This window comes from Polyodon spathula, chromosome 53 (assembly GCF_017654505.1).
Source record: "Polyodon spathula isolate WHYD16114869_AA chromosome 53, ASM1765450v1, whole genome shotgun sequence".
NCBI classification, from domain to species: Eukaryota; Metazoa; Chordata; class Actinopteri; order Acipenseriformes; family Polyodontidae; genus Polyodon; species Polyodon spathula.
In genome coordinates, this window is record NC_054586.1 from 902,976 (window position 1) to 929,151 (window position 26,176).

Here is a 26,176-nt window from a genome sequence, read left to right on the forward strand (position 1 = left end):
TATTAATTTCCTTCACTATGTTAACATTACACCAGCATTGTATTAGAGTCCTAGCCCCCTGCTGGACAGCAGACACACTGCATGTTTTAGTTTTTTTTTCTTAGAAGTCAACAACTCAAGTTTGCTATGAAATCTGTTTCTTTAAAAACTGCATCGTGTCCCTTGCGATCTCGACACAACACATTTTAATTGGTATCCTCAATAAGCCCGAATACTGTATAGTGAACAGAAGTGGACAAGATTGTGGGGATGATTATGCCAGCTACACCCCCTTCACTGTGGATCTGTGGTTGTATTTAACAAGGACTGGATCTGCTGGGGGCAGGGGGGCTCACTTTAAATACACAGTTCTGTGTCACACCTGCAAACACAATGCACATTCCACAATACAGCCTGAGAAGGCGAGAGAGCGACGGGACGAGCCCAGACACAAAACAAGGACCTGGCTGCTGATTAACTACCTGCCCGACGGAGGTTAATATAATCCAGGTAGCGCTGCTTAACCCCTGCAGTGCCGTGTCTACTGTGTGTGTGTTTTGCTAGTCACTGTGTTCCGTATCTGCCCTGAGCTGTACCTGCATAGATGATCCTCAATGAATGTTTATGGAGTGATTATTCCACAAACCAATCATCAACGAGCCACATGAATGAAATAAGCACTCAGTGAACGTGCAGGCAGTATTCTGTTTCAAAGACACTCTAAATAGAAAATCTGTTTGATGCTAGAACTCTGATGCTTCATCTCTTGTGTAATCCATGTTATATGCCCGCCCTGTATGGTCTCAGAGATGGATCTACTGTAGAAGGGTAAAGTTCTTGGTTCCTTTGGTTAATGTTTTCCCCAAGCTATTGTTTGCTCTGCACTGTGCCTGACTCTTGAGGTATCAGATTGTCTCTCAAACATTCTCTTTAAGTACAGCCGGTACACCAGAGTGTAACCATTAATTTGTCCCCCCCTGCAACACTCTGGTCTAGTGGATATAACAGATTGGTAAGAAATAGCACATAGAACAAATGCAATATTTCTTCTCTGCAGTCCAGGACACAGATATACTTAGAGGGTAGGCAGGATTCTGAGCACTCTACTGATAAACAGTCAGCAGAATGGGAGGACTGAAACCAAAATGAAACAACAGGAAGAATGTTTTGGTTAAGCTAACTGGCAGTCCAGACACATCCGAAGTTGCATGTTTTGGGGGTGAAGCTGTGATTTCAGGTGTTACAGAGGCCCCTGTATTGTTTACTAGAAACTCAATACTGTACCTTTGCTGTATCCCATCCCATCTAAATCGCATCAATATATTTTTAAACTTTTATTGTGGAAGAATTTGCGAGGAAACTTATTTTACAAACTTCACCGTATCCAGATCGTGCTCCCTCCCGCAGCAACACTGGACACTGGAGAGCTACAGAGAAGATAAAGAGTGACCATTGAAGGGCAATTCTTGCCTATCCCTGCTGTGTATATCACGACAGTCAGATGGTGTTCCTGCTCAGAGTAAAGCTCTTCTGAAGGGTTAAGTTCCTGCTCTCTGGGTTAATGTTTTGCAGAGCATGTTTGCCCCGAGCGATGGTGTGTGCCGTGCTGGCAGCGGGCACTGCCCTGGGGTTTGAGCAGCATAGCAAAGGCTGGAAAACCAGCGGGAAGCACGTACTGTCTGGAAACACACCGCTGCACTAGACTTTCACTCACCTGATACAGAACAGCATGGGCAAACAGCAGACAGGGACTAGTATAGAGTCCAAACGTCTGAGAATTCTGCATTCAAGATCTGACTCATTTAACTCTAGGTATGCATGGATATACAAAACGCTGTGTTATAGCTTGGGAGCAGGTAAAGAATCCGTCTGGGTGTGTAATCTAGTATAAATATGCAGGTAACTTTTTTTTTATATACAGTTATGTTACCTGCCTATTTCTCCCCAGTTTAGAATGTCCAATTATATTCTCTCTTGCATCAATCTCCACACAGCTCAGGAGAACCGAAGGTCAGTGGACATCCCAAGCCAATCATCTCTTTACACCCAGTGCTCTGCACTGAATATCAACGAGCTATCGGCCCCTGGTGGACAATGGCCAGCCTTGCAGGTGTCTGCTTTGCGTTCACCGGGTGTTTAGCCAGTAGGGGTCGCTGTTGTGCACCGAGGAGAAACAGGCCCTGCTAGTTTTGCCTCCCTAACCTGCTGGAGAACCAGAGCCAATACGACGCTCCCTATAGAATCCTCAGCCAACATCAGCAACTTGGCGCAGCCAGGAAGTGAATCTGCGCTCCCCTGACTGCATGACTCATCCAGACTATTTTTCTGTTAAATAAATTCCCCAGTGTCAGACACCCCGTTATAAAACACCTTTCGATCATAAGATAAAAAACACACACATTAGTTTATTATACAAACCCAGAACAAAAATGACATTATTAATAACGATTAAAATAACATACAATATTACAAACTCTGCCTCCAGGCATTATTCAAATTATGAAACAATTATATTACGATTCAAACAGGTATAAAAATAAAGCTTTGGTTGGTACTCGCCCAAATTACAATATTTTTTGGTTTCGTTTTATTTAAAAAAAAAAAAAAAAAAAAGCAATAGTTTTAACATATAATACCGGAAACATTTTTTTTTTCCTTTTTTAGTTTTATATATATATATATTAGAAAATATATATATACTTAAACTTTCAAAACATCAAAAGCTAAATATTTTCATCTTCATCTCCAGTGACAATTCAGTTACAGCATAACTAGTGGTTTTCTTTAGAAGAATGCACTCAACTCAGCAACTGTATATTCAAATGCAGGCATACAAGAATTAGACATCTCCCCCCAGAAGGATTGCAAAACTAGCAGGCTTGTAACATCTTTAGGGTGTATCCCCAGCTAATATATTTCCTAATCTCTTATCTCTAACCAGACCAACAATGCGGAATTGGACGATTTTGGGACAAATGTGCATTTTGATTTGTCAAAATATTTTTCAGTTGGATTAAAGGTAACAGATTATCAAGTTACAAGAAACAAACAGACAAATGCTTCAGTTCATTCCTTTTTAAGCGTACTGTGCCTCGATGAAGGCTCTAGACGAAGCTTTTGTCTGCTTGAGTTAGTTTCTCATAACGATCGTTTTCAGTGCACTGCGTAGTGTTTACAAAACACAATATTATCTGGATATCTTAGCCAGGGGCAGATAACTCTATTTAGAAAACTCTCTTTGAAACAGAAGGACGTTTCATGTGAACTATGATTCCAGTAGCGACAGGTTGAATACCAGAGCGCAGATTCACTCGCTGTGCGGCAGCTACAGGGGTCCCACCTGACTCCGCCTATAGTCCTGTGCGCAGCAAAGGGAGTTTAGTGTTTCACGTGGGGTCCTAATACCTGCTGCACAGGGAGTGGGAGGTTAAATAGATTCCATCATATTGAAAAAAAAGAATAGCACTTCATTTTAAAAGGGCTACTTTAAATCATCTACATTTTCCTAATAATAATTGTCTTGCCTGTGTGTGTTCTGTAGAGTTCTCTAAGGTTTATGCTAGGATTACTAATCGCCATGCTTACTAACTATTCCAGCATAAACTGTGAAAAGACTCAAGGTAGATTGCAGGGAAGTGAGGCGGGGAAGCATATTTGTGTTGCACAGGCTTCAGTGCACTGTTAATGTGTTCCCCAACTCCTTTTCCCACATTCAACATTAAGGAGTGTTTTCAGAAGAGGTTTTTGCTGGGTAAAAGGGCAATGAATAGGGGTTAAAGTCTTGAGAATAGGGTATGCTGTCTACCAGTTCAGTAATTTTGGTTGGATTCGATATAATTTTTGTGTTAGTTTTCAAGATACTAATCTCTTTAGTTAGTCTGAAACCACCCTTCTAATAACTAGATCTAATAGGCAGGCTGATTTTTGGTGCAATAACTTGTTTCGTTGGGGTCCCTTCACCATTAGGGGTGAAATCTCTCTGGATCCAAAACCATGCGTCCCACTGTGTAGAGCAACCTTGCATACCAGTGCACCCCAGTGTTCCCATCCTGACCCCAGTGCGCCCCCACACTGTCCTGGGTCAGGTTCCCTGTGTGGGACATCCCGACTGCACTGTACAGCAGGTGCAGGAACCTCAGAGGCCCAAAAGCCCAGTGAGCCAAACTGTGGTGCTCGATTAGTGCATAGCAAGAAGCCAGGACACCATCCACCAATAGGGTGCCATGCTCCGTCAAGGGGGCGTGCACCCCTACTCCCTCCTCCAATGAGACTGCCCGGACCCTGGAGGGGCGGAGCTCCCTTTGGTGCCCCACTAGGACAAAGTGGCCCGGTTGGACCCGGCTCGCGAACGAAGCTCGGTAGAGTTTGGGGTCCAGCGTCCTGTTGGGGGCCAGAAAGATGAGGTGGGACGGGGTGAGTCTTAGTTGGGTCTCTTCTGTCTCCAGGACCACAAATTGGGTCTTCCAGCCCACATCGCGGTCCAGGAAAAGCAAGACCTGGCTGGGCACCACCCGCCCCGAGCCGTCCACCGCCAGGACCCGAGCCCCCGGCCGCAGGGCTGAGAGAGTGACCAGCTGACCACCAGCCAGAGTGACCCGGGCACTGCCAGGGAAACAGCCCCCCTTCTTCACTGTGACAGAGTGATCTGAGAGGCAGGAGAGAGGGGAGGTTAGATACCCCTACAAAAGATTAGATAATAAAATCACAGTAGTGTGTAATAAAGTATAGTGAAAGCTTGGTAAAGCGTTGATAAGCATTGTAAAGCCCAGACAGGTATGGTAAAGCAAATTAAACTATGGCAAGCATGGTAAACTACTGTCAATGCATACAAAAAGCATGGGGAATCTGCTAGATCAGCAGGGGGTGCAATTAACACAAGATAGTCAGTCCCCTAAAACTGTTCATCAAGATCACAGCAGGCAATCGCTGGGCTGCAGCCGTGCTCTCCAGCCCCCTCCCCGCCCCTCTCACCTGACTTGACGGAGCAGTGCACGTGTGAGCGGGACTCATAGTGCACCCAGTCGAAACCTGCCTCCACAGCCAGCTGTGCCAGCACCCCGTACTTGCGGGGGTCCCGGTCCGAGGTGGTGATGTCCACGGCCCGCCCCTCGTAGTGCAAGGAATCCGGGGCATGGTGTCCGTCCTCGTCCCAGCCCTCCGTCACACGCAGCCTCACTCCTGGCCACTGGTTCAACACTGCGATGGCCAGGGAGTTCACACAGTCCTTACAGCGCTGGAGAGAGGGAGGGAGGGAGGGAGTTACAGGACAGGCTTCACAGACACAGCTGCAGAACCGAGTTCAGGCCCAAATCATTTCCAGCTGTCCCACAGTCAGGTTCAGTGTTACGATTCCTGGCTGGATGTTTACTGTATTTTCACCAGCCTTCCTTCACCCTTCCTTCGGTACAAAATGAATTTATCTTTGAAAAAATCACAACACCAAGCGTGATTGCAAGGGGCAAGATGACAGTGAAAAAAAAAGAATCAGATTAGAATTAGAAGCTGCTTACTCTTTAATATTACAGGGATGGAAATAAGAATCCTACTGCATAGCAGTTTCACCCCTTCCAGGTTTTATAACGAGCTTGACTAGCCACAGTGTGTAGGTAACAAGCTCCAGTGTGGCTTATTAAACTCCTAGTAAAATCAGGAATGGATCAAACTGCTGTGCAATGGGAGTCTTATTTCCATGTTTGCATTATATTAAGAAAAGTACGCCTTCAGGGAGCAGGGTTTGGGTTCAGGTGGATTTGCATTTGCATGCTTACACCTTGTTTGCGTTTGAATGCAGTTGAACTCAACCCTGATAAGGGGTAATAGAGAAAATAAAAAGATATCAACCCTCAGCAATATTAATGATGTGTGCAAAAAATGAAGGGGTTAAAAAAAATCATTTAAATTGCATGTGTAGCCTTTAAGGATCAAATCCGGTCTATGAAAAAGCAACTAGCCTCCGGGTGATTATTGCCACGCAGGTAAGAGGATTTTGAGACTCCAGGTTTGAGGGAGATAGAGAGGGAGGGGGGCTGGTAGGAGCTGGCAGGCAAGGCTCTGTCCCGGTAAAGAATTAACCCATCTCTCTAAGCAAGCCCTCCCCATGCCCTTGTGGTTGCAGGAAGCACTGGCCCTTGAAACTACCTGATCACTTATTAATGGAGAGAGGGAGGCTGTGCAGAACTGTGTAACACTGTGTGCCAGACAGCTCCCTGACTCCCCAACGCACCCGCGCTGGGACTTTCAGTGCTGTAAGAAATACTAAAACTCAAATTCAATGCCAAATGTTTCGACTGCAAGTCTTCACTGTATTCTGCAGGGCTTTGACATTGTTACCTGGGCATATATCAACTACCAGGTTTGATTAATAAACTTTTGGCAGTTTTATAAAGTGTTTGTAGGCATCCTGTTATCATTGCAGTTGGTTATGTTCAGTATTACATCTATAGGTAAAATAATTAAATTAGTTTTTAAAAAAAATCACTTTAGTTTATCCCACAGCATCTAAGATAACATAACTTATTTCTAAAAATGTTCAGTTATTGAAAACATACCTCTAAAAGGTAGAACATGTAAAAAAAAAAAAAAAAATTAACAACCCTTTTTATATTTTTCTCATTTTTATATTTTGTCATCTAACAAAAAAATGTTTTGCAAGAAATAAATGTAGTGTGTTCTGAGGCAAGGGTCTGGAAATGTTTTTATGGTCATCAAATGCTATGATAAAAACGCTTGGCTGTAAATACTTCTAGTTGGAACATTTGTCATTAAATTTGAGTTTCTTTCAGTGTTTTTTCGATTCAGCATTGTTGAGTGTTTATTAATAATGAATAACTTTCAGTGTTTGTGTGTGTAGCTGGGAAAAAAAAACTTTTCTAAGGGAAAAAACTATTTGAATGGTAGAAAACTGGCAGGAATCAATCCAAAATACAGCACAGATTTGTTTCCCTTAACAATCGCTCTATTTAACCTGCATTCTTTGCACTATGGCGCTACTCAATCAGTGTTTCTTGCACTATGGAGCTATTCAATCATCAAGTTCCAAACATAGGAGGACACTCCCTTAACACATCATTGCATTAGCGAGAGCCTTGTGTTACATTTTAGAAGCACTTTGTTTAAAAGACATTCACAGCAGCTCTAGAAAGTTTGAATGAATGCCGCCATAGAACAGGGACATAACAGCGGGTGCTGTAATTGTTTTGATTGAATCTAGTCAGTATAGTCAATACATTGTTTGATGTAGTTTCTTCCCAGTGTAAAGCAGTTACTTTACAATTGGTGAGTGCACTTATACTGTACGCGAGAGACTCATGTGGGCTTGTATTTTACAAAAGAAACTGTTGGATATCTATTGGAATATCTTTGGTATTTTGCCAGTGCTTATGCATAGATATAGACACATGGTCTTATATACAAAAACTACATTTTCACAGAATAAAAGCATATACCCAAGAATAAACCTGACTGTTATAAAAATATGCTTCTTGGCTGAGTCAACATTGAGCAGTGCTCTGAGTCAAAGCCTATTTGCTATCATATCTTATAATCGCAAACAAGAGTGTTTGGCGAGCTCTTATCCACAGTGTTTATGGAGGAAAGTGAACCAGCGCTTTACTTTCTATGTAAACAAGCAGACGATGAATGAACATTTCTAGAAGAAAAATAACTTTTAAAAAAGCAGTCAAGGTAAACTTACAAGGAATTAAAGATTCTGCATTTGCATAATATTTATTTGTATCTTTTTGGCAATAAAAACCAAACAAAAGCCTCTTTACTGGCGGTCTGCTCTTTCTCTGCTTGAGATCTCCCATAATGCAATGCACAGCAACACTGCCTGGGTTGATTCTCATTTCCGCCGAGTCCTAGAGGAGACTTCTACGCTAGCTAGTGATTATATAAATACATTATTGAGAAATAAACATTTTAGAAGGGCTGCAACGTGAGGGGGGCATTTCCTCGTCATTGAAAAAGTGAGGGAGGACATGACCCCTACGCCCCCCGTGTGAATTACACCTATGGGCTGTATCTTTGCCATCCACAAAAGGGGCCATGAGAAGATGATCTGATACCATGGAGTCGGGTTCAACTGTACTTAACTGCTAGAAGAATGCATGGGATAACTGAAATATTTCATAACCATGCAAGATGAATGCATTTAGTGATATTAATAAGAGGGTCAATCAATCACACAAGGCGCATTAATATTAAAAACTGCGGTATTAGGTCATTCTAACAGACCCCCAATGAACCCTCACTGAACACTCAGCACAATGCTGGATGCATTGTGACAGACTTGTGAAAGGATAGGACTGTGTCAGGAGTGAGAGGCAGATGGAAAGAATGCAGGGGGAGAGAGAGAGAGAGAGCGAGAGAGCGAGAATGTGACGGAGAGAACGACAGAGCGCCCGTACAGTTCTCGCACTTTGCTGGGAAGCAGTGATATTGTTCGTGACAACAATAGGGGCTTTTCCAAACAGTGAATTACTCAAGCAGACGAGAATTCAGGCAGGCGACCCCGCACTGGAACCAGGCTACACAATGAAGCCTTTCTTGGTGCTCTGCTTAGATTTTATATATTTTGCAATAAGCAGGCATGTCAAAGCTACTGTGCTTCCTGATACCTAATCATGTGTTCTAGTTCAAACTTACAGCACAGGTGGCAGCAGGTTATCTATTCCACAGCATTGTGAGAGAAGCCATTCTCAGCACAATACAAGGGGGGCTGGCATGCTCATAAAGCTAATAGGAGTTTCGTGATTTGGCATCTCAGCCCATTGAATTGAATGGAAAGTTAAGTGCCTGTCTGAGGCTGACGTCAGTATTATTAACTCATCAAACACTAGGAGGAGATTCGTTACAAGAGGTAAGAACATACATTTCAAAGCCCTGGTTAACTTTTAATCATGTTTGCATTCTTAGTACAAATACTCAGGCACTGTTTTTTTTCTTTTACAGTTAAGTTTTGGCTATAAGTTGAGGAGCTGTCTTTCATTCCAATTGCCTTCCACAGATAAATGTAATGTAGCCTAGAAAGGTTGAGTGTCTTTATATTTAAGTAAGCACCAGCACCAGCTAGTGCACAGCAGTGTATTGCTGGGGAAACTAAATTATATTTGATCCAAAGTGGCAGACCACTAGATGGCGCTGGCTTGCTCTTAACAAAACACTTTCCCCGATCTTGTCTATGTTACATAAATCGGTCGCAGGCAAACCAGAACTGAAGCACAGTGCCTGAACTGAACCTTAAAAGGATGTAAAAGGATGCAAGACTGATTGCAAACATCATAAAAAAGTTAAGGGGACAGTAAAAGAAAAACAAAGAACAATGAAATCTGAAGCAACTTACTCTTGAATATGTACAGTTGAGCTGACCCTGCCTCTCTTATGGTCTACACCTGAGCAATCAGTAGCCCAACTTGGTTGTGTGCAACTGAATCACTTGTAACTGGTTGCTTACAGTAGAGACACACGCTAATTTAAATTTGAGCAATTTGTGGTAACATTTTTGATCGCGTGCACAGTTTGCGAAACATGATTGGTTGTTACAATCTCCTGACTGTTGTTTACTTTCTTGTGTGGTAAAGAGGCAGTGAATTTAAAAAGCTGTCAACTACATGCCTCGTGTTTCTGATGACACCTCAGCCAAAGTCTTGCCCAGCATTTACGTGGCTTCGCTTCTGCTTTTAATATCGCATTTCAAATACAGATGAGGCGACTATAACAGCCAGTTCTTCATCGGTAATTGGTTAAGCCATCGTTAATGAAAGATAATGATGGACTGAAGGAAATAACAGACAGAGCCAGCACCGCAAACTACACACACTTCTACCCGCGGGAAACTTGATGTGAACAAAGCAGTTGCAGGTGATTAAGTTGTGCAATTTTGACAGCGTTTTGCAAGTGATCGCTCAGGTGTGGACCCAGCTTAAGAGGGTTTCTCATGAGAAATGTGGGTGAGCAGGAGGGCTGCAAAGTGCAGCTGAGTGGTTCTGTCACCCAGAGTGTGAAACGACATGACACTTTTACAACATTCAGAGTCAGGGGCAGCGCTCCATATTAACTTCAAATAAATCACGTTTTAATTAAAAGAAGAGCTGCTGTTATCTGTCTCTTTAGAAGTTTAGACCATTGGCAGCCTAGCGTGCAAAAAGACAACACCTACAGCAGAATAAGATGTGCTGGAATGTAATGAAATCTCTTCAGTTTTTTTTTTTTTTTTAGCTGAGAGTGGCTTCATGATTAACCGTGTATATTACATGAGGATGATCAATATATTTTCATTTCACAAAAGAAATTGCCCAGGAAAGGAGCTTGATAAAAACACTTTGAAAATGAATGCTGGCCGCTCGAATTTGCTAGATGGACCAGTGCGGAGGTAAACAAGAAGGGGAGGCAGGAGAGGGAGGGGAGGAATTGCAGGTCATTTCGACCGCAGCAGCCCTCAGGGGCATCACCATGGAAACAGGATGCAGACTGGACTGCTGTCTCCTAGGCAACCGGATGAAACCCCACCTCCCCCCATCCCAGTTACCATGACACCCAGAACAAGAAACAATGCCCTGGGCATCATAGAGAGAGCTTGTGAGAGACAGGGCTAGCGGTGACTGGCACAGAGCAAAACACACAGACACTACATATGGGTATCCTGAACAACAGAAAGGGATTTTTTACTACACCTCTCTGACTTATGCTTTATTATACTCTGATAAGCTTGTATTACTAGGGTCAGCTTTTATTAGGGTTGGTGTTTTAATCCTAAAATCTTCAGCAATGCAGTAGCAGCACCAGTTTCACAGTCTCTGATAATATCGAATGTTTACAGCCACAGTAAAAGAACCTTTACAAATTCGATGACCGACATTTTGACTAGAAGTCTTCGATGAAGGATAAACACACATTGCTTGGTAATCTACTGCAGAACGGAGGTATCACAGCTGAGAGACATGGTGCTGCCAAAGCAGGACCGCCATGCAATAGTACCCAGTCTATTGCCATGGCTGGCTAGGCTGGCATTTCTTCATGGCAAGACTGTACGCTAAGATTATAACGCAACCCCAATGGGATTTTTCAAACCTTGTTGTAAGGAAGTGAAACATTCCTACAGTGAGACGCAGGGCAGGCCAGCAGAACTAGGAGAATATTTACCCTGTCCTGGTACATGAGATTTCACTTAAAGATTAAGAGAAGGCATTGCATTTACAAGGGCCTGATTCGTCTGGTAGCTTTACCACAATTTCTAACTCTGTTTGCGTCTAATGGAAAGGAGCACTAAAGCACAGCATTCTCAAACTCTCTGCAGCTTGATCAGGAGCGCCGGTCTTAATTATCAGCTCTCCAGCACCTTGAAAGGGAGCATTTATACCATATGTATTTTCAAAATATTCCATTGCTTACCTTGTCTATATGCTATTGTGCTTTCTGTCATTCCTATACAGATCCACTGCCATGCTTTCCAACAGCTCCAGCAGCTACTTCTAAAAGTGCCCTTACTGGAGTGACCACTAGGGGGTGTGTTACTGCAATATTTGCCCTCTTTGCGACAGTGACAGAGATGATAGCTGAACACCCCTTAGTGTTCATTCTTCAACCCGCCCTTTGAAAACCCAGTTAGCATGCCTCGAAAATACTGATCTAAGCAGAAACGGAGAATACTATAGAACACAAATATATAAGCTATGAAAATATAATTACATGATTAGGGAAATTATACCCTTAAACAACTGCATTCCATTCACTGGCCACTACAGGGTGCTTTACAGGTTCCTCAAATTAAGATGGATTAATACTGCCCAGTGAAATAGCAGATGTTTACCAAGGTTCTGCAGCCTGAGGTCTCCAGCACCAATAACCTCTTCATTTTAGCTGAGCTCTGAACATGAAACCATCCCCCAAACGTTTAGACTAAACTCAGTGATATTACCCCTGCACTCTTTCAGTAAGGAGCGTGTTACTTCAAATGGCATTTTCTTCATCTTTCCTTTTTTACAGTGTATAAAATCATCCTGGCTGGTCGCATTGAAATTACTCAAATACTGTGGAGTTCCAAGGACAGTGTCCTTCTAGAAGTAGCAGCCTGTGTCATCCAGAGATCTACCCCTTCAAGTGTCCCTCCATATCGCTGGCAATAGATGGCGCTTGGGATTCCACTCTTTCAAACTGGGAACTTGGTACTGAGATATCATCGTTTTTACAACTCGTCTATTCTCCTGTTTAGATTACCTATGTATCCCATTTTTATTTTCAGTAAACCTACTTTAGAGCATTTTACAGCTTCATGGAATCCACCTGGTCAATGGAAACTCCCTGGCACTGTAAAATGCTCTTAATACTCCAGTTGTGGCTTACCCTAGCAGCAGAGCTGGGGTCAGTTACAACTGTAATTGTGCAATTCAAAATTGTAATTGTAACTTTAATCTTCACATAACTGTGATTCTGTATTCGTAAATGTGCCCACCAGCTCCATCTGTACCGTTTACACTCAGAAACGCCTAGACTGTACCACATTTAGAGCTCCAGTAAAGACACTGCAAACAGTACCAAAATGAAGCTGTCATTTGGTAATCATTGGAGAATGTACTAAAATAAACTGTGAGTAACACACTGAACACATTTAGCAGCTGCTATCTCGAGTTTAAAGCAAACTCAAGCATTGTTATTAGGCTGTAAAGCTAAAATAATAATAATAATAATAATAATAATAATAATAATAATGTTGTCAAATAAAGTTTTAGTTGTAGCTGTTGGTCTTTTAAACTTCACACCCTTATCTCTGTGTCTGCCTTTCTTTTTTAATGAATTCACAATAAATGCACTTCCTGTGTAGCAGGTATTAGGACCCCACCGAACTTAGCATACCTTCTTAAACAAGTCGAATTTAAAACGTGTACGCTTTTACCAAGCCTTCCTGTAGTAAAAAGCATAGGAAGATGCCATAAAGCACAGTGAAGGCATGCTAAAGCATAGGCACAGTAAAGAATAGAGATGGCAAAGCATATTAATAAACGTATCAAACCAGGGTAAGCGCATAGTGCAGCCATGGTAAGCTGCACACATACTGTGGTACACTTTTATAAGGGAGACTGCGCCCTGTTGAAAAAGTCCAATGGTTCTCTCTAAGTAAAAGATGCGCGGTGTTAGTTTTTTCACAAGCTCCAGCTTACCTGTGTCATCAGGCGGTCCGCCGACGTGTTCTCCTCGTCCTTGAAGATGATATCCGGGTTGTAGTTTGGAATCAGGTCCTTGAAGCGCTCCGAGTTGCGCGTAATCTTGCCCTCCGGCCTCCCGCTGGCCCCCAAGTTGTTCTCGGAGAAGTTGGGTACAAAGTGCTTGTAGGGCATGGGCGTCAGCTTCTTGAGTCGTGTTCGGTGGCCGGTACCCGGTCCCGGTCCGCAGCCCTGGGCTAGCACCCAGCAGAAGAGGGAAAGCAGGCCGAGCCGTGCCAGCCTGTGCCAGGACAGCATCCCTCACCGACCCTGAGACCTTCAGTCGCAAACTCGAGCAGGAGCCATGTGAAGACGATAATCCAACTTCGAGACCAGTCCAGTCAAGAAGCCGACAGAACCGACATCAAATTTGATTTGAGTCTTCTGGTGGTTGTTGTTGTTTAAAACAATAGAATAAATAAAATATTTTAAATTATTATTATTATTATTATTATTATTATTATTATTATTATTATTATTATTATTATTATTATTATTATTATTATTATTGTCTTGCACAGAAATACGCACAGTCACTAAATTGTTTTTATTTCAGTTTTTCTTCTAAAAAAAGACCGCCAATTTTAAGTCAGACACCTTCCACTTTCAATGTCTTCGTTTTCGGTAAAATATATGAATTAAAATTAATTAAATAAATAAATGAAACTAGTCGCAATCAAATACCTTCAAAAGCGCCAGATATTTATTTATTACAACCTTATCGCAGTAGCTCCCCGTCTCAAACAAATCGCACTGTTTGGGGTTCAGAACTTTTATAAAATACAGAGTTTTATATATATATTGCTCACATTTTTTTTTCCTTTTATTTTATCTTTAATAATAATAATAATAATAATAATAATAATAATAATAATAATAATAATAATAATAACCCCTTTAAAAGAAACAATAAACAAAACTATAGTCCAATAATTGACTAGTTGCTGTTGAACTTGCTTGCTGTCCAACTGTACATTCACCATGTAAATAATATTTTGAAAACGTTAATAAATATCTCATCGCGCTGCCTGCTCTCTGAAAACACGCAGCTCCATAGCCGGGTCAGGTGAGCGCGTTGTGGAGCACTGTCAAATCGTATTCTTCAAATTCACCACACAGATGTGTTTTAAATCCTTTAAAAAGAATCTGAAATGTTAGACTCTTAGGATTAGTTTTTCAGTGCCCTAGCCTATCTGTATCTTTCTAGTCTTGTCCCGTGTTGGGAATTCAAGAGTCTGACGCGGTGCGTGTGCCCTGTCGCCTGGGCTCCGCTCTTTAATAAGAGCCGAAAGTGGCTGGAGCCAGCCCTCATCCCTGCGCGCTCCCGACACCGGTGCCACACGCCACCCCCACACACGCACCCGCACAGACACAACAGTTCAGAACTGCAGCCCCATACCCTGGTCTATACTTAAAGAAATTAGGAATATCATTGCTATTATTAGTCACAGTAGTGATACCTGTAGTCATAAAAGCAGCAGTGATTCGTAGTAGTAGCATTATTTTTGCTAGGTACATATTGTATCATTTTAAATAGTCTTTTTAATAAAACTTCCATAGGTGTCTCATTAAGACAAACATGCATTCACATATAAATTACGTGACGTGATATCTCCAACCCACATTATCGTTATTATTATTATATATTAGATGCCCCGTTCCCATAAATATGCAAATACAATTTGAATACCGGTAATTTATAGACTACTGTGGGGAAGATTGATGCTTTATAACAGAATGCTATGCGTCTTATCTTGCTGTCACTGCGATTTTTATATTATGCTTGAATGCTCTTCATTGCACGCTATGCGATTGGATCATTGGGTTAGTTTACAGAACCCTGCCTGGGAAAGCCTCGCTATATCTGCTATTACAGTTTACAATTTAAGATCTGATTCATTTATTAGGCTGGTTCTTCTCACAGTGTCCACTGGTTTTTGGGTGTAATTTATTTCAGTTTGCGGCTGCTTATGACTGGAATGAATTTCAAATCAAATTAAAAACTGCAGTGTTTCGTTTGGGAAGATGTTTTGAATAGGAATCTGAAATCACTGTTGTCTGGGTTAAATATGGGTTACATTAAATGAAAAAAAAAATTGTTTTCTAGGATTTTAATAAAACAACAATTTATTATTATTATTATTATTATTATTATTATTATTATTATTATTATTATTATTATTATTATTTAAATGCAACAATGTTTGAATTATTTATTTTGCATTTCCCTATTGAAATGTTATTACAATAAATAGAAAAATAGTATTTTGCTTTAATGTCCAGATACAGGCTAATGTCCAGATACGGTTAATGAAACTCAAACTATTAACCGTGTCTGTATTAAAACACACATTCAACTATAAAAGTTCCAAACCATTTAAACAATCATGTACTATCACCTTTGGCCAGAAGAGGGCAGTGGATAGTCACGTTTTTAATACACCCTGGAACAAAGTATAAAAGCCAATAAGAACAGGAAGATAAATAATATGCCATTTTCTCTTGAAATCATTGTAACATTAGAACATTTTGATTACTTGAATTTAATTTAGCTAACCTGTCCTCGGAGTATAAGTTTAAGTCAATCAGTTGCTGCTCATTCCAATTTCTTGAACACTTATTGGATCATCTTAAACGAAGGGAACTCAGAGCCACTTCGTGGCTTGGAACTAGGTTTCAGGAGACTAGGTTTCAGGACACTGCACGGCACAGCAGGGGAGGCTTGGGGTTTGAAACATTGCCTGTTCCTGAGAAAGTGGCTCGCGTGTTCCCTCAGGTTTAGCCCTAGACTTGGCTAGGTCTTACCCTGTCTGATGTTTGAGAGAGAGAGAGAGAGAGACTGGCATGCAAAGGTGCAGCAGTGCCCCCTGCTGACAGAAATCATAATAACTGGCAATCCGGGATCTGTATTAATGAATCCAGCAGCACAGTGAAGAGCCGCAGTGCCTCACTCGACTAGCAGGAGGCACTCTATAGAAAGATCTGGAGTATATAATGGGTCGGTAAACCTGTAACCAATACAGTCCTGTGGTGATTACCATTATAGTTTCCAAGTCAAATAGTGTGTGTGAAGTCACATTGGCCATGTCAAGTCCGGTATAATACTGTCTTCTCACTAACACAGAGTGCAAGTTGATTACCTTTATATCCCTAATATTTAGTTCTTTAGCTATTCTGACTCCTGCTATGCGAGTTCTGCATGGATCTCTATTGGTGTTTCTTCTTAGGTGATTATTTTCCATGCTTACAAACGATTGCAGCACAATTGCCCTTTTTAGCAACTTTTTAAAGAGGAACATAAGCGAGCTGGTTTGAAAAATGACCACGAGCGGTGTGTGCAGCTGTTCTTTCTGTCCCCTCTGAAACCGTTTTCATGCACAGAGATTTTCCATTTACGATACACATTTGCAAAGGGGACATAAATTGCAGTTGCACACCGCTATTGATCGTAAAACCACCTCACATCAATGCTGTTTTTTTTTTTTTTTTTTTTGCAGGAACAGTCAACAATGCGGCTAAGTAACAAACTAACAAGAAACATCAATAGAGGATTGTAGAGAACATTATTATGGGGTTATTTTTTTTTTTATGCATGGTGACCTCACAAGATTCACAGGGACTGGCTGCCTGCCTGCGGCCGCTGTCTCTGGAAACCTCCGCTCCGGGTCTGGGGCGCTGACCCTGACGCAGCGAATCTCGCTCCTCTCTGTCGATAACCTTGTCTCTGGTATCTCGGATCTATGGGACAGACAGTTCCCTCCTTCCTGTTTTCTCGCTTTCAACAATACCCCCGTCGGTGTGTTTCTGGGGACAAAAGGAAACACATGGACGGGGCTCTGTGGGGAGCCGGCGGGGGGCTGATATTAAAAGAAAAGAAAACCGTCCGACTGTCCCCGACGCTACCGACCCGCGCTCTCCCTTTCAGCGCCATTGACGGTAATTCCACACAGACCGGCAGGTGAGTTTTCATTCTTCTGTCTGTGTTTGTACCGTGCGAAGGGAAAGTTGTCTGCATCAACAGAACTGCGAAAACGGTCATATTTATTCTCCCAAAAAAACGTACGCCACCGCTGTCAAGCTAAAGGTCTGTTTCCAGGCTACTGAACGCCTCGAAGCCCAGCATTGTTATAATCCACCTGACCAGTAGGGGCCGCTGAAGTGCAAAGAAGTTGAACAGTCCCCAGATGAAGCACCTTTCCCAGCACACACAAGTGTTTTGCTAGATAGTTAGTCGGAAAACCCAAAAGGTTTTTTTGTTTGTTTACAATTAGTGAAAAACAAAGTTATTAAATTATGGATGATATATAGGCTCAATTAGCAAATATTTAACTGTTATTGTTATTATTTTTTGTTGTTGAGTTTATTTATTAGTACATCATGTTTAAGGAATGTTTTGAGCAAAGTCTGTTATTAATAAAATGAAGTTTGCTATTCATAAAACTATTTTAAAGCTTCTTTACATAAAAAAACGATGCAACAGAATATCAATTTCATTCATAAAAAGAAAACCCGTAAAGATTTATTTGAAATAGCTCCTGAGTTAAAGCTTTGTGAAGAAGTCCCACAGTATAGTGTGGCACAGCATACCAGTATTATAGTATAACTAGCAGCAGCCCCTCAACATACAGGCTAAAACATCAGCTTACAATTTCAAAAATGAAGTTTAAACAGTAAAGCAAACTTAAAAGACAGCTGAAAGAATGAATAACCCCCTACTGGATTCCCACCCCACTGACATACCTTTAACTGTATGGAAGTCTGAGTCACAGAACCGGACGCCCGGATTCGTAATGCCTTTATTCCTCTCCTGATTCTGCTGTGTCTAATTCAGATCATTAGCTAGGAAGCTGGGACACAAGACAGCAAGGAAGCTAGGAACCGCTTTCTCTCAGCTCTGAGCCCTGAGCCCCCTCTCCCTCCTCCTCCTGGCTCATTTGAACCCGTGTCATCTCCGGGGCTCGCTCCACGTCTTCCTTGGTTTCCTGTAGCAAAAAATAGCAAAAATTGTTAGGGTGGGGCCGTCCACAAATCAAAATAATAATTCACCGGCTTTCAGACAATCAACACAGCGAGCCGACTTCAGCTTCCACTTTCCTGACAGCCACAGCAAGTCGCCAAGGAGCAAAAACATTTTATAAAATGAAAAGGCAACTCCTGCTTTCCTACTTTGCATTTTTTCTCCCCCCCACCCCCTTGTTCAGAAGCTCAGGATGGGAGTGAAAGGTCCTGAACAGCCAAGCTTCCTCTGCAACCAGAACACTGTGGCAGCAACAAGCTTCTGTGTCAGTTAAAACAGCGAAGGCTTTTTCATTTTCTGCACCCTCACTGGTATCACAATGGTAACACAAACTAAACAGTATTAACAACCCAGTAAATACCTATGCAAATACTGGCACTATAATGCTTTTTAAACACAGGGATGGAGATGAGACTCAGTTTCCCTGTTCCAGGTTTTAAAATGAGCCTGATAACCCACAGTGGGTAAGGGTACAAGCTCAGGTGTTTCTTATTAAACTCGTAGGAAAACCAGGAATGGATCCAACTGCTATTCCATGGGAGTCTTTTTTCCCATCCCTGAAATATGACCTGCTATCTTAGGAGCAATCAGCACCAATATCCTAATCAAATATCAGACTGGTAATAAAATCGACCCTAACTGATGCAGTGAAAACACATTCTGATATGAAAGCAGAAATCAAAACCATGTGGAGGCAATCAATAATCAAATAACTTCACTCACTATCTAATAATTAATGGCAGACTAGTGCCATATCAGTCCCAGGCACACTGTGCGCTACCGTACCCGGACCACAGCAATATGTGTTCCAAATCCTTTGGTTCTGCTAATATTTCTTCTGGGTAATACACCGAGTATCATAATGGGATGGGATTTTTCAGTTTCTCCAAGGGAACATATTGTTTTGAGAAATCTGTGTTGAGCAAGCTTTAAAAAAACTAATTTAGCACAACAGTGCCTTATTGTTTTTGCAATTGGTCCATACTGACATTCCCCGTTGCCCATCGGAAACGTGGGGTCAAGATGTGGGGTCCTATTATCTGTAACGCAGGAAGTGAGCGAGGAGAGGAAACCAAGTACCTAACTGTGACTGGATAAATGGATTTCACTCGAGTCAAAGTTCTTTACAGCCTAAAACACAAAAACAAGCAAAATGTTAGAGGCTTGTGACAGCGTTGTTATGCTGTGTTTGAAACAAAGGTGCCCTGAGATGGAAGCATGTAACTGTAATGGATTGCAAATGTCATTTTGCTACCAATGTGTAAATGTGACCATATTGATACCATTCCACTAATAGCTCATATCATTGTGCCTTGGTACAGAACCCTTGCATTGCCATTGGCTATCATTTGGGAAAGGTAACAATCTATTCTTACCTTACTTCTCTTTCTTTCTACAGTGGTGCCAATTCACCACCTTTCACAGGAACCCAACTCATCACAAAACAAATCTAATGGAGTTTTATATATATATATATATATATATATATATATATATATATATATATATATATATATATAGTGTTTTGATGACGAATGGCGTGCAGATTAATCTAAACACATTCATCTGATTACGAGAAGACGTTAGAAACTTGACGCCCACCAAGGCCACTGGCTGCCAGTGACTTCTGGGAAAGACAGGAAGCGGGAGGTTCAAGGAACTCTGGGGGGGCTGAGGTCATCCTTCCCTGTCCGTCAGCGACACCACCTCCAAACCAAAACATAACGAGCGCTTTCATTCTTCTCATCACAGGCCGTGTTATTAATCAACTGAACTGTGAATCTGATAAAGGCAGGTCTTCGTGAGAGGCTGTAGCCTCCGAACCCCAAACATGTGTTGATTTGTGTGCGTGGCAGGGAGGGAGAGCCAGGCAAAGCCCTATCATATCTGGACAGGAAGGAGGCCGGCTGTCAGGGCCGGGTGCCCGATATCGGCTTGACACTGCTGGCGTGTGTCACAGGCACTCGGAGTCTGGCTGCACGCTGCTTGAGTGCAGAGTAGTGACCTGAGTCTGTAATGTACTGTACTGCTATGGGCAAAAGTTTTGTATCACTCTATAGAATTAACTAATTTTGCTTCATAAAGTCAAATGAAACCTGTTGTATAATGTTACATTGTAATTTTCTATAAACTCAACAAATAACTGACAAAAATTGAAAAATGTAATCTAACATGAAATACTGCACTACTATTATGGCTTCCGGTAGACTTTTGCTGTTACCCAGACGAGATGTACAGAAAAGGTTTTATTCAATGGCAGTGCATTTTAAGGAGCATCTGCTAATTTTTATATATATTAGCTAGTAAGGCAATGTCATGTAGTTAAATGCAAACTTATTCACCAAGTTCGTCTCAGAACAACTGAACAAACCAACCCGGCAAAATCAGATCAAAATGACGTCCAGATTTCAAATTATTAATGAGAGAAACTGGAGAAACTAAAGAAACAATTCATCAAATCATTAAGAACTAATTAACTAATAGGGGTAGAACAACTACTTACTTTGAAATAGTCGAACAGTCGCCGCTTAAAATATGTATACATCACGTTGATGTCTGGTGCTTAATTCGTGTAGCTACTGTTCTGTAAACTGCTTTAAAACTGCTTGGAATCTTCTAAAACTATAATGTTCTGACATGTCATTATTATATAATGGACTGTGTCCACAACTGCACTCCTCTCCATCTGAAACTGCAGAATTATTCACAATGACTTTGTTTAATTCTAACAGCTGAATACAATTGAAGTATCAGCTTTGCTAGTGAGCTACTGTTATACACTTTGAACACACACAGACATTGCTGTGTTGCTGCTGCTGCAGCCCTAGCCCTGTCTGTCTTTCTCCAGTTCTGATGGAGCATTGCTGGATTCAGTTGAAGAAGTTGCAAGTGAGAAAAAGACAGTCTTCAAGTATAGAGCAATGGATCTGTTCCATGCTTCCCCGCAAGTGGCTCACCTAGTAAAAGCATGGCTGCGTTGTGTGCTGGGTGTGTCATACAGTCAAGGGATTGCAGGTTTGCTTCCTTGTTCTGAAGTCCGGATTCTGGAGGGAGCGTTGCATAAGCCTCGGTGGTCCTGCAGGTAGGGACTGCTTCTCCTCATCGTGCTGCAGCGGACCCTACTGGCCAGGTGCCTTGTCAGCTCAGGTGGACACCTGCATGGCTGGCCTTTGACCTCCAGAGGTCGGTAGCTCACCCTCATCCGCTCTCGAGTTCCTGGGTGTAGAAGAGGATTTTGGCTCGGTCGAGGGATCGGAGGACTCCCACTGAACCTTCAGTTCAGCTGAGCTGTGTGGGGAACATAAACTGAGATTCTAAATGGGGAGAAAATTGGGAGTAAAATAATAGGGAACTCTAGAAAGTGATCAGTTCTGAGGAGTGGCAAAATATATCCCACAGACCAAAGCTTGTACATGTATTCAAAAAGGAGCTGTGATAAACTCAAGGAGAGCTAGTGAATTTCAGTAAAGATGTGCTGAATGGGTCAGTTTGTATGATCTAAAAGGAAATACTAAAAATCGAGTAGCAAGACTTTGGTATTACAAGCAGACAAACTGTTCGTCAAGAAGTTTATTGGGTTGGGTATTTGTTTCTTCTTGTCATAGGTAGTTCATCCAGAACTTCAAACACTGAACCAGAAGAGAACTGTGTATTTCAAATGTTTTGTTCCAGGTCCTATTTTTTTTAAAAAAGGAGAACACAAAACACAGATTACACAGAAGTAATACACATAATTCAAGACCCTTTAAGCACTCGGTTAGGTTGGAAATTTCCAACGTAAAGTAAGAGTTAATTTACAAGAAGAAATTCTTTAAAAAATACCCTGTTCACATCTAATCGCTGCTTGAAAACGAGAACCACGCAATGCAGACATCGTCATATGTTTGGCAGCGGTCCTGACTCACTCGCTCACTCTGTTGTTGCAGGTGGCGTATCCCCTTTCCAATTCGGGATCGGACAACTCGGAGAGTTTTAATCAGGAAATGTAATCTCCTATTCTTACAAATCGATTTCCTCTGCAGTCCAGTGCCAGACGATGGCCCTTTCTGCTGCAGCTAACAGCTGTTCCCCTACGAAGCCCCCCTGCCCTTAAAAACATAGAAGCAAGAGCCAAGGCAAATCTGCAGAGGTGACTGAAACAATTTCAACAGTATAAACTATGGAGAATCGATGCGGGGCATTTTAAGGGATAAGCAGCCATACCACTGATACACAGGTTATTTAACGGATCTTAAGACTTACAATAAAAGTATAGTCTGCTTCTTGTCGCTAAGACCATGCACTAGAAACGCAGACATTTGGATTCCAGAACTTTTGGTTTGGAAGAAGTGTTTCAGAGCGTTTTCAATTAGAAAATGACTTGCAAGATCAAAGAGTGTGGTCAAACACATTTTTAAAATATCGTTACCATTGTTTTATTCCTCCTAGAAAATCTGCCCTAGCATATGCTTCAGAATGGGTCCTGTAGGTTTTTAAAATCCACTTCCTTACCCCTCAGGTGGACTGCAAAGACTTCAAAAAGTTCAAATGCACCTGGCTTGAATACTATTGATAGTTATCTCCTTAGTCCAATGTTGTCTTGACTTATGGTGGTGGTTGCAAGAATTTTCCGGTCAATCAACATATATATTTTTAGTATTTAGAGTCAAGTGCCTGCTTTCACTAAAGTGTGTGCCACATATGGAAGATATTTCCATACGTCTGGTTCAGTTTCTGTCTTGTCAAGGCCAGGGGAAAGGGGGTGGAGCGGTGTCCCTTTATCAGTTGATTAAAAACACTGGCTCGCCTTTCCGGCAGATATTTGCCGACAAGAATAATAGTAAGAATAATAATGCATTTGGCATTCCTGCTCATATAAACGTATTCCTGCTTAACTGCAAGGAAACTGGACTGAGACAGCAGATCCAGAATGAACAAGATTAGAGCAGCTGTGTTGCAACCTCGTTTTCAATTGGTGCTATTGTATTAAAAAACACTGGATATGCCCAAGTGAAATATAAAGGCATTTTGGTGATATGTCATATTGATATATTCATATAAGTGGCAAAGTGGTTTGCAGTGCGCAGGTCTAGTGGCGATATGATTTTGAAAGTTTTATTTTTGTAATCCTGGTCTGGCAACCACAAAGAATAATCCCAGGCAATACACAGCAATGTGTCTCGCACTGCTCCAAAACAACGGGTTACAGTCCTGAAATAAGACACACAGTTCGTAAATAATAAACACAGCAGAACACACACAAAGAGACATGCGTTCACAAGTCCAGAGTGAGTGCTATAGTGCTCGTGGTGAAATGCGATTTATCCGTGTACAATGTTGCAGTGTTGTCCGGGTTTAGCGTTAAACTTAAGAGAGAGCTCCAGATTGTTTTAGCCTTTTAATAATAACAAAGAAGCAGATTTTTAGACACGACAGAGCAAACAAAACACTCACGGTAGTTCAGCTTAACCATAACAAAGGAACAGATCACCCCCCTACGTCCCCTTATGTACAGTCAGTCAGGCCCTCTTTGTTCCTTCAATCCACGGTTGCAACATCGCTTCCCTTCAAGGTCGATGACTTGGTGTACAGTAGCTCCATCCCCTTTCTAGATGGCTGACTTTCACCTAACCCTGGAAATGAATTGTCATGCCATCCAGTCCAGGGGACTCTGTTCCCTTTACACAGCGCCCTCACAGGTCGGGACGGAGACTTAGAACCAAGGTTCATTGGTTATAAGTGGCAGCCATGGACTGGAGGAGCGGTTGCAATCGTTAACCAAGGGGTCGTGATTGACGGTATAAAAGGGGACGTAGCGAAGTGATCGCTTCTTTTTTTTATGGTTAACGCCGAAAAGGAAGAGGAACCATGTTGTCTATCAGGAGTGTTTTGTTGTGTCTAATTTGTTTAGACAGGTAACACGATCCAGAGCTGACGCTACAGGCCAGCACAAAACCCAGACAACACTGCACTTTGTTTCATTGTATTTGCACCACGAGCACTATACCACTCACTTTGGACTGGTGACCGTATTTGTATATTGTGGGTGTATTAAAGACTGTGTTTACCGTTTCAGCACTAAAATACCCTTGGCCCTGGATTATTGCCTGTCTGTTACTGATAACCGCATCACTCCTGCACCTGCACACTGCTAACCACTAACCACACCTTGGAATATCAAAATCTGAAAATGTACTGCAGTGAATCGGGGCAGTCTCTGTGCTTCAGTGTAGGGCAGCAGTTACAGGAATTGGAGTAGATTTTAAAAAGGCACGGAAACCAAAATTGGAAGTTAATAACAGTTATTTATTTTATTTTGACCCTCCAATCCTTACAGCTTCTGTAGTGTCAAGTCAACACCACTGTTGTGCCATTCTAGCAATGGCATTCCCATTGCCCCTCAGTTCATTACAGGGCCACAACTGTATTGCCACCATAGATAACAGGTATCACTTAATAAAAATAACACACTTGATTATACCCATATAAAATAATATTGCAGCGATACTAGAATGTACTAGTTTGACCTGTATAGGAACTATATATAACATTAATAGACGTGGAGAGACAGAGAGGGGCATTTACTGCTCCTATTTAAGAACTTGGATCACTTTCTCACTAAATATCTTGAAAAGACACAGTACAGATAGAGGTGCCTGTGTCCCATTCAGATCCATGCAAACCAAAGATCGTGCATCTCCACCAGAGATCATTTGGGAACGGGCGGCGGTCGTCCTTTTGAACAGGGAGAATGCTTTTCTTCTGTGATTGTTACCGGAACATTATGCTCGCTCTGAGAAATAAAATACAATTAAAATTAAACAAAAAAGGAAATCAATTTAAAAAAAATTTAAAATAAAAGAAGAAAATCAGCGCCCAGGATTTCTCTTATTTAGCTCCGTTTCCTGCTCCTTTTTGAAAGCCGAACAAAAGGAAAAAAAAAAAAACCACGAACAAGAGGAAAACAAAAGTCACTCTCCATTTCTGAGTGTTATCTGCAAACAGCACAACTGGAGAGGGTGAGGAAACGTCCGAGTTGTGTCTAAGTGCATCCCGAAAGAAAGGGGTCCGGGTGCCTCCCCTTAGTGCTGCTGCTGAAAGATGAAAGCAGAGTTTGGATTGCCTTACCGCTCAGCTGCTTTAATCAAAAGAAACTGAACCTCATTTGAAAACAAGAAATTAAAATTAGGCACACGCCCGCAGCCCCTTCTTTTAATTTTGCCGTTTGTTAAGTGGCAAACTGATACATGAATCATTTGTACTAATAGAATCTTCAAAGAAAACGTGTAGGATTGTGTCTGTGTGTCAGCCTTTCAGACAGAAATTACAGGACGGGCTGCCGTTTCCCCTCTGATTGGGATTTCAATGTCCCACAATCAGGCCCGAATGGGTCACACACGTGTAAAAATACCACGCTTTCTCATCAATTACTGTCAATGATGACCCAGAGCAGAGGTCACCACAATGCACCTGCACCAGACATGAACCCTGTTTGAGCCGCACTGCTTTCTAGTCTTTGTTACTTGTAGAATTAAAATAACCAATTTAAGAAGCATTCATTTAGCTTAATGAGTTTTTTTTGTTTGTTTTAAATTATTTTTTAAACAAGCCTAAAGACTAAGGTTTACCCCTAGAGATCTTGGTTCAAATGCTAGTATTTTTGGAGGGCAAAAATCTTTGATCAGTTTACTCAGGCACAAAACTGGACTGATGTGAGAGACTGGGAGGAACGGCAGCATCCCTGTGTTACCGCTGAGAGACTGGGAGTGTGGAGCCCAGCGGATAGAGGCGAGGGATTAGGATGGAGGCAGTGTGGCCTAAGGGTCTGGGAGGGAGGGAAGCACTGTGTTTTAGTGATTAAAGCAGAGGGACTGGGAGAGAGGGGGAATACAGTCAAATAAAAATCATATTTTTGGAACACAAATACTAAAGCAATCAGTAACAATTTTTTTATTTTTTTTAAAGGAAATCCATTTATTAAAAGTGTACATTTTTATAACAA

General features: G+C 41.7%; 1 protein-coding gene across 2 annotated transcripts; it reads right to left on the reverse strand.

Moving 5' to 3' along the window:
- Positions 1-2,660: 2,660 nt before the first annotated feature.
- dhh (desert hedgehog signaling molecule) lies at positions 2,661-18,357 on the reverse strand. 2 transcript variants are annotated; one of them, XM_041239314.1, is made up of 4 exons: positions 17,919-18,357; positions 13,137-13,559; positions 4,951-5,212; positions 2,661-4,624 (listed from the first exon to the last, which is right to left on the reverse strand). In XM_041239314.1, exons 2-4 carry the CDS (start codon positions 13,434-13,436, stop codon positions 3,942-3,944), a joined length of 1,245 nt encoding a protein of 414 aa, XP_041095248.1. In that variant the 5' UTR covers positions 13,437-13,559; positions 17,919-18,357; the 3' UTR covers positions 2,661-3,941. The 2 variants fall into 2 exon arrangements, with proteins under 2 accessions (XP_041095248.1, XP_041095247.1); XM_041239313.1 differs by having other exon boundaries at positions 13,137-13,562.
- Positions 18,358-26,176: the final 7,819 nt, after the last annotated feature.